This window comes from Diabrotica undecimpunctata, chromosome 9 (assembly GCF_040954645.1).
Source record: "Diabrotica undecimpunctata isolate CICGRU chromosome 9, icDiaUnde3, whole genome shotgun sequence".
Classification (NCBI taxonomy): Eukaryota; Metazoa; Arthropoda; class Insecta; order Coleoptera; family Chrysomelidae; genus Diabrotica; species Diabrotica undecimpunctata.
The window spans coordinates 68,899,784-68,909,797 of record NC_092811.1 but is presented as its reverse complement, the minus strand read 5'-3'; the positions used below and the strand labels follow the sequence as shown (position 1 = coordinate 68,909,797).

At 37.8% G+C, this 10,014-nt stretch overlaps 1 protein-coding gene across 1 annotated transcript; it reads left to right on the top strand.

The window, feature by feature from the left end:
• Nucleotides 1–2,185: 2,185 nt before the first annotated feature.
• Nucleotides 2,186–3,343, top strand: LOC140451082 (uncharacterized). Its single transcript, XM_072544804.1, has one exon. The coding sequence runs from the start codon at nt 2,186–2,188 to the stop codon at nt 3,341–3,343; it is 1,158 nt and encodes a 385-aa protein (XP_072400905.1).
• The last annotated feature ends 6,671 nt before the right edge of the window (nt 3,344–10,014 follow it).

Here is a 10,014-nt window from a genome sequence, read left to right as displayed (position 1 = left end):
TTATTGCTTCAGTGGTCCTTAATAAATATTTTGAAGCAATTAGGTGTTTGCAAATACGCCTCTCTTAAATGTGGATAGTTTGGCAACAAAGTTTACCCTTTCCACCATTTGTGGTCTCTTCGAACCGCATATTGTTTATCGCAATTCCTCTTCCGATTTATCTTCATAAATCAAATTAATTTTCTCTTATTTAATTCTTTTCCCACAAAAATTAAAATAAAACTCATTACTAAGTGCTCTTCACAAAATAGAACTTTGCATAAAAACCACGCAAGTGTTTGAAGTGTTTAACTCAACATTCTTAGATTTATCGCTCTTCGCCGGTATCAAGTAGAATTGCTGACAAGAAACATGTGATGTGACTATGGATTTATGGATTTTTTACGATTCATTTCTATTTGGTGAGTTCGTTCCAAGATATATTTTTATAATCACGCGTACAGGGACATTCAAAAGTTCGAACGCATAATATTAGTATACAGGACGAGTTTATATTTCGCAGGATTCGTACAGACATTATTCTCCGAGACTCTTGTTTATTATACGGGGTGGAATAAGCTGTGTTTTAGACTCTAAAATTTTTTATTTCTCGTGTATCTCTCATAGATAAATATCTTGCAAAGCTTTCAATACATCTCTAACCGCAATGGATCAATTGAAGAAACAACGCAAACCGTTAAAATAAAAAATCTCTCGTATCTCTAATTGGTTAAGGGATAACTCTGCTCAAGAAACGGATCCCTTGCAGTTCCAACTCCGTCGTACTGAACTAACGAATTGTTACGCCAAATAGGATGACCTCATGGATCAGATTGAGGAACTGGACGAAGCAAACACTGAAGAACGCGATAGGGAAGAAATTGAAGAAAAATACTTCTCAACTCTAGCAGGTCTTCAACATAGAATGGAGATGCTCCAACCTCTTTCACACCAGTCCAGTTCCACTTCTCCACGTTTAGCTAGTGCTAAAGTGACTCTTCCCGAAATTAAAATTCAAACCTTCTCAGGATGCTTCTCAGAATGGAGTGCATTCTATCAGCTCTTCGAGACGTTAATTATCAACAACCAGGAACTCAACAACGTCCAGCGTTTTGTTTATCTCAAATCCTTTCTACGCAACGAACCTCTCCAGTTGGTAGAAAACATCCAAGTTTTAGAAGAAAACTTCTAAATCGCGTTAGAGACTCTTCGAAATCGTTACGAAAACAAATCGCGCGTAATTAGTTTGCATATACAGCGTCTTTTGAAAGTTCCATCCTTAGTCAAAACTAATGCAAGGGCCTTACGTGAATTTTTGGTCACCGCAAAACAGACCTTACTCGCGCTAAAAAATATGAATGTACCCATCGAGCATTGGGATCTCTTATTAATAGAAATATTCTTGCAAAAAGTGGACTTTACCACTCACCGGTCTTTCGAATACGAGTTAGGGTCAAAAGATATTCCCACGCTAAATCAATTGTTTGATTTTTTAGAAAAAAAGTGTGACATTATGGAAAAGTTAAACTCCTCAGATAATAACGATAAAAACGTTATTAAAACTCACTCTAAAACGGTTCTCTTCTCTTCGGCAAGTAATAAAAATAACTCGTACTCCAAAACATGCGTATTTTGTAATAACGCTACACACACTATTTATGCATGCACAAAATTTGCTAATCTTTTCTTACAGGATAAGTATAAATTTGTTAATGAAAACAAACTATGTCGCAACTGTTTAGGAACTAAACACTTTTCTCAAAATTGTTCGTATCAACGTTCATGTAGTATATGCAAGAAAAGGCATCACACACTCTTGCACAATGACCATGAAAATAGCTCTTCTCCTAATAGAGCTTTTTATCGACAAAATCACGCAACCTCTCGCAATGTACAAAACACTTGGTCTGATGGTGAAGCCGGTCCAAGTAATTCTGTCTCTCTCTCTGAATCTCAAACCTCTCAGGTCTCAAATGTGATGACTTCTCTCTCTGCTCTGTCAATAAAGCAGAATGTTCTGCTGGCAACCGCTCTAGTCACTATTTATTCAAAGCATGGCGTACCCATACACGCTAGAAGTATTTTAGATAGTGGATCTCAGTCGTCATTTGTCTCTAAAGATTTGGTTCAAAAATTAAATCTCTCTCCTTACAGCAAAAGGTTACAAATCTCTACTATCTCTGAACATAGTTCATTCTCGAACAAAATGGTCGATCTAGAAATTTTTCCATACAAAAGAAATGGTAATGGTTTCAAAATCTCCTGTGCTATTTTAGACAACATAACTTGTAGACTCCCCCAGGTATCCATAAACAGAAGTAAATTTAATATCCCCTCTACAGTCACTCTCGCAGATTCCACCTACTCTGTCCCTGGAAATATAGATCTTCTTCTTGCCAGTGACATATATAGCGAGTTGTTATCGGATGGTTTAATACGTTTAGGTAAAGGACTCCCTGTTCTCCAGAACACACACTTAGGGTACATTATGTTTGGTTCTTTACCTCCTTACGCACTTCACAAAGGAATTTATCACTCACAGTCAAATGTCTCTTTATTTGTCCAGTCCACATCTGAGGAAGATAAGCTCGATAATATAATTCGACAATTCTTCGAAGTCGAAGAAGTGACCCCCTCTGTTAAAATCTCCTCGTCTAAGGATCTGGCTGAACAAATATTCACTGAAACAACTCAAATTCTACCTTCTGGTCGGTTTCAGGTAAAGCTTCCTCTCATTTCTGAAACAGCACATAAAATGCTGGGCAATTCTTACAATATGGCTAGGAAAAGGTTTATTAGTTTAGAAAATAAACTCTTAAAACACGAAAATGTATACTCTCAATATAAAGCATTCATCAATGAATATGTTTCTCTTGGACATGCCAAAAAGGTTCCTCTTTCTCTCACAAATGTGCACCTAGAAAATAAATACTTTTTACCTCATCACTCTGTCATAAAAGAAGAATCATTAACTATCAAATTACGGGTGGTTTTTGATGGCTCCATGAAAAGTTCCAGTGGCTATTCTCTTAATGACATCCTGTTGAAAGGAAAAACTCTTCAGCCTGAACTTTTCGACATTCTCCTTCGGTTTAGATTGTACACCTATGTCTTCACTTCCGACATACAAAAAATGTACAGGCAGGTACAAATTCATCTTGATCACACATTCCTGCAGAATATCCTCTGGCGGGATTCTCCAGAACAGGACATCGAATGTCTTGAGCTTCAAACCGTAACTTATGGAACAAAAAGCGCAAGCTTTCAAAGTACTCGTTGTTTGATGGAATTAGCTAAAACTCATCATCAGCAACAACTCCCCATTGGCCTCCGATGCTCTCTTAACAGGCTGCTATGTAGATGACATTCTCTCTTTGGTTTCACGGTCCTCAGTTTTTGCAAACATTTGACCTAAATTTGTCTGAATATAGTCCGAAGTTTAATTCTAATAAATTACCTGAAGAAAGAAAAGTTTTTCTTCACACTCAAAGTGCTCAATTTGATTTCTTTGTCATGCTTTCTGAAAGGTTCTCCAGTTTCACGAAATATACTCAGTGACATTAGAAGTGTTACACCCAGAAGGAGTAATTTCTTGAACTTCATTTTTTGGCAACAGAATGACTATATTTAGAACATGCTATGATAACAATACCAATGGTTTATCTCTTCTACTTTTTGTAAAAATAAAGTTTTATCTTCTAAATTTTTTTCTGACAGACCGACTTGTGAACACGGTTCGTATAGAAATTTTTAGTTATTGTTCCTCAGTCTAATTGTATTCAGTGTAAGCAAATGCCTCGAGTTCGAATAAACCATAATTACCACCATTTTAGCGATTTTGACAGGGGTAGAATTATTGCGTATAAAGATATGGGTTTGTCGTATCGCGAAATTGGCCGTCGTGTTAATTGTACGGCAATGACGGCTATGCGTGTCTGTCGTGTGTGGACAAACTAAGGTAGAGGAATACGAAGAAGACCAACTGGTCAACCAAGTCGTACCACAGAGCGTCAAGACAAGTGCTGCGCGTTAAATTGCTGACCAATGGTTTGGAGTACTACGTAGACCTGTTAGTATGCGTACACTATACCGTCGTATTCGAGCCTTTGGACTGGTTTCATTCCGCCCATGACTAGTGCTTCCTTAGATTACGGACCACGGTCATCAACGTTTGAATTAGTGCAGAGAACGGCAGCATTGGGTAGCAGAATGGCGTAATGTAGCATTCAGCGATGAATCACGATTTTGTTTAGGAATGCATAATGATCGTAGGATGGTAAGACGCCGCCGTGGAGAACGACGAGATATCGGGTTTGCTGTTGAGAGGCATGTATACAGGACAGTTGGAGTAATGGTTTGGGGGGCTATTGCCTATGGTAACCGATCACCATTTGTGTTTATTCGAGGCAATATCACAGCTGCGCGTTATGTTGAAGACATCTTACAAACCAGTTTACTGCCTTATCTCGACGGCCGTCGAGACGTCCTTTTTCAGCAACACAACGTGCGTCCCCATATTGCTCATCAAACTATGGACTTTTCCAAGAAGCTGGCGTTAATGTGTTGCCACGGCCGCCCCGTGTTCCGGATTTAAATCCTATCGAACATGTATGGGATATGATGGGAAGGAGACTGTCCACTTTGCACCATCCTGCACAGACTCTGGCACAGTTAATACATGAAGTTTAAGTTGCTTGGAACGAGGTGCCACAAGCAGACATTGAACATCTCATTTTGTCCATGCCTAGACGTATACAGGAGTGTATTCAGCTACGGGGTCGCCAAACACATTATTAATTTTTTTTTTTATTACTTGTTAATAAAAATTCTTGACAACGTTATCGTTTCATTCTTGATGTAAATCTACCATGTTGCCAAAAAATTAAGTTCAAGAAATTATTCCTTCTGGGTGTAACACTTCTAATGTCACTGAGTATATGTAAGGACTATAGCTTATGTACTCAGATTTGGTAATAACGCAAAGTCTGGCACTTAAAAATTATCCGGTGCACTTGAAGTATCTGAACTTCAAACTGCCGAAATGAAAATTATAAAATTATTGCAAAACCCAAGTTTCTCCTCAGAAATTGCTGATCTCAAAGGCAATAAGATTATTTCTAATAAGTCTCTCTTACAATTTGCTCCTTTTCGTGACAAAAATGAAATGCTCCGTGTAGGTGGACGTCTTAGGTATTCCGAAGTTACCTTTGATCAAAAATATCCTCTCCTCCTCCCCTCGAAAAATCATGTTGTTCGTCTAATTCTCAAAAATGAACATCTCAGGCTCCATCATGCAGGCCCTCAGAATACTCTCTCTCAAGTGCGCCTTAGATATTAGCCCTTGAATGGTCTACGGGAGATTAAGAGGATAGTCCACGAATGTCATGTTTGTTTCAAGTTTAACGCCAAACCCTTAGCTCAAATCATGTCTGATTTACCTAAGGAACGCTTATGTTCTGCTCAAGTTTTTGCTCATGTAGGTTTGGATTTTGGTGGTCCTTTTCTAATAAAGGCCTCTAAACTTCGTAAAAGTCCCTTGATAAAGTCATACATTCTATTTGTCTGTATGTCCACACGTGCGGTTCATATAGAATTAGTCAGTGGGCTTACAACAGAAGCGTTTCTTCTTACTCTCAAGCGCTTTATCAGTCGAAGAGGTCTCCCTCAGACTATATTCTCTGATAATGCGACAAACTTTCTTGGGGCTAAAAATCAGTTATTCGAACTCTATAATTTCTTGAAAAATAAGGAAACTAACTCTTCTATTCAGGCATTTTTAGCCTCCTCTCAAATTCGGTGGAAAACAATACCACCTCGATCTCCTCATCATGGAGGACTCTGGGAGAGCGCTATAAAGAGCGCTAAACATCATATCTATAGATTATTGGGCAATCTCAAAATTACATTCGAGGAATTCAGTACCGTGCTTACCCAAATTGAAGCCGTACTTAATTCTCGGCCCATTTGTGCCCTCTCTAATGATCCCTCCGATTTCACATATCTTACCCCTGGTCACTTCCTAATTGGAAAATCTCTCACCTCGCTACCCGACCAGGAGTATACATCTATCCCGGAAAATAGACTTAGCATCTGGCAAAGTCTCTCTAAGCTCCAGCAACTTTTTTGGAAAAGGTGGTCGACTGATTATCTGAATCGACTTCAAAATCGTCCAAAATGGTTTCTCCCATTCAAAAATTTACAACTCAATGACCTTGTGCTAGTTAAAGAAGATAATCTCCCTCCTCTCTACTGGTCATTGGCACGAGTGATGGAAGTCTTTCCGGGTAAAGATGGCCGAGTGAGAATTGCATCTGTTAAAACTAAGGATGGGATTTTCAAACGCACGATAACAAAATTGTGTCCCCTTCCTAGTGAAGGATTATGTTAATGTTATTAGGTTTAGTACTTTTACTCATATGTTGTTTGTATGAATTTGTATACTATTACTCATATTGTTTTTTTTATGTACTCTTTTTTTTTTGATGCTTTTTATAATGTTAAAGCTAGTGCTTCAACGGGGGGCAGTATGTTGTAAAAACAACCTGTATAATATTGTAATAGTAGTTATTTTATCAAATTGTGCGCTCAGGTCGTCAGCTATCGTGTTAACGTGTGTGCGACTGATTCCCTACATCAGGGACCCGTCCTCCCCTCGTTATATAACTTAGGACTAGGATAGACAGTGCTAATTTGCCTCTCGTCAGGTAAAGACGGGCTGGGCTGTGATCCCGAAAAGTGCGTGGTGCGTAAGTGATAAATGCGCTTGTAAACCCGGTGTTTTGTGTTAAACGTATATCAGTTTGTTTCTCTCAATTCTATGTATCTCTGTTACTGCCTCTCAGCACTGTAAAGCTAATGATATTTGTATAACTCTTTTTAATATTATCAGAATTGCGATAATTATCAATGTTGAATTAGCCCTTAAGTTCACTACAAATAAATCGAAGGAAAAATACATTTTAATTGTTTTATTGCTTCAGTGGTCCTTAATAAATATTTTGAAGCAATTAGGTGTTCGCAAATACGCCTCTCTTAAATGTGGATAGTTTGGCAACAAAGTTTACCCTTTCCCCAATATATATATATATATATATATATATATATATATATATATATATATATATATATATATATATATATATATATATATATATATATATATATATATATATATATATATATATATATTTATTTATTTATTTATTTATTTATTTCCTGTATTGCCACGACGCACGTCCATTTCATATCTATTGACCAGTTCGTCCAGTATATTTTGGTTGGTCCTTATGCCTCCTGGGTTCCAGGGGCCTACCCTCAAGTATCCCTTATTTGCTTGCACTAGTTCAGTGCTAGCTTTATGTTTGCGATCGCCTCGTGGACAATTCTAGTGACCAGTTCCTTAACTGAGTTCACTAGGCCGTTTTTCCGTTTGTTTCGAGATCAAGATTGTGTTCTCGGTATTTTGCGCTTTCGCTGCCTGTGCGTAGGAAGGTCCGCTTGATGTTTGTTGCGGCCTTTTTTGTGGGGCTTGTTGTCTCTGTGGTTGTTTTCTTCTCCAGGTTGGACATCTGATGCATTCTCTGAAGTTTGCCGGATGTTGCCCCTGGCAGTTGGTACATTTTACCTTCTGTTCTCGGGGCATTTGGCAGTTTCTTGTGGAGTGATTTCCTCCGCATCGCACGCATCGAGGTGTCTTAAAACACGCTGTCTGCGCGTGGTGGTACCCCTGGCAGTTGAAACACTGCGTGAGCCCAGTTGCTTTTCTGAGGTCCTCGATGTGGACCTTCATGTGCATCAGATTAGTGATGCGCCTAGCTTTTTCCACGTCCTGCTTTTCCAGTGTCAGCACAAATATTGGTAGATTTCTTTTATCACTCTTTCTGGAAATCATGTTCTTTATCGATTCACATTACATATCATACTCTTCTTTGAGAGTATTAAACATTTCTATAACGTCTGTGTTTGGTTGATTATACTCCTCTATGATTTTCACCATAGACCTGTAATCTTCTGGACCTTTCGCTTCTTGGAACTTGAAGTCGATGTGGCCAATTATTGTTTTTTGCGAGGTTACTATCGTATCCTGCAGTTCTTCAATTTTTTGTTTTAGCGCTGCTATTTCAGCGTCCTTTTCTTTCAATATCGTCTTCATCTTTGCCAGTTCGGACTTCTCGTCCTCACTGCTCCTCTGTCTCATCCTTTTTGTTGTGGCTCGTTTTTCGAGTTGTACGTCGTCGTCCGTGGAGTACATTTCTTTTTCGCGGTTACCCTCCGCGCGGTCTTTTGTTTGGCTTTTTCTTGGTCTTGGGGCGTTTGAAGTCCCCTTCGTCTATGTCCTCGGTGGGGAGATCTTCAAAGATCTCGTAATTAGTGTCTTGGTCTTCTAGGAGGGTATCATAGATATTATAGTTGAGTTTATAGCTCTAACTATAACCATTGGGGCTTGGAGTGGCATTTCGGTCGGGTGGGGATCGTGAGCGATCCATATTCGCGTTGGGGTGAAAGTCCTAACCTTTGGAGGAAAGCTTATTTTTTGACCGTCTGACCGAGGAGTCACGCCGAGGAGTCGTGCTTTGTCTGCACGACTCCTCGACGGTCTTCAGGTGTCGCTTCTACTCCACGTCCGTACTGTTCAGCGGCTGACGCTGAACTAAACTATAACTATCATAGTTATCACTTTAGACACTTTCTTTATTTTTGTATTTTTTTCAATAACTATATGTACTTTCTTTAACATTTTTTATATCTGAATTATATGTTCACAATTTACAATTACTTTGCCTACAACCTTGCTTGCATAGCTCTCCATGCTTGTTTACAATAAGCAGTATAAAAAAAAATTTATGATACTCCTACTAGATTGTGATGAAAAGCCTATACATTTAAGGAGTATAGATTCTAATAGCCCAAAATCAGGATATATTAATAAGGCATATAAAATCAGAAAATAAGACAAAATATAAAATTATAATTCTCTTATTTAATTTTATTACTAATTAAGTTTAATTAAAAAATTATAGATCATATTTTCTTTCCAAACTTTGTAGAAATAGTATTTTATTTACTCTCCTTCCTTGTATTCGAGTACGTTGCTGGTTTAAAACTTGCGAAGCTTTAGGAAAAAGTCTTTTATATGGTACAGAACTGGCTGCTATAGTTAAGTATTTATAAGTGGTTTTATACAATTTTGGAAATTGATGTTTATAACCAACCCATACTTCTAAGGGATTTTCTTCCAATCTACTAACTACTAACTCATCTGAAATACTCTCTTTATTTTTATTTGACTTCCAATTTCGTTGTACCAGGTTATGATGGTCACTCCAAAGACTAAAATCTTCTGAAACTTTTTCTGAATTTTCTAATTCAGATTCTACATTAATATCATCCACAAGGTCCGTTTCCAACTCATTTTCTTAATTTTACGTACAATACCACCCATAAGTTTACTGATCTCTTTCAGGATTAATTTTTGAACATCCATCAGCAATGGTTCATCAATTGAAAGGGCTTTCAATTTGGAAATCATGCAGTGAACCAAAGGGATTACCTTACTGCTTGAACAATACCTATCCACAGATATATTTCTTTAGTTGCAGCTTCAAGTGGTCTAAGTATATTAACAAGTGATGAGGCTATATTCAATTCTAACCCAGTCAACATTGCAGGTGCTGTTTTATGGCATATCAATATATCACTTACCGAATTTTTCAGCTCCAAAAATCTCTGAATCATGTATGTACTGTTCCATCGAGTGGACACATATTGTATGAGTTTTGTTTCGGCTTCATCTCTCACTGACTTTCGTAACTCATCACTTTCCACACAACTATGTTTAAAAAAGGTCACAATGGCTTTTATTTTTAATAGCATATTTTGTAAATCAGTGTCAATAACTCCAACCCAAAGGAGATATAACCACATTGAAAAGGAGCTTCTTGGTATAGTGTATGGATGTGAAAGATTTTCATTCTATCTTTATGGCATAGATTTAAAAAAAACCTTTAGATGAAATGTTACCTAGGATCCAAAGAC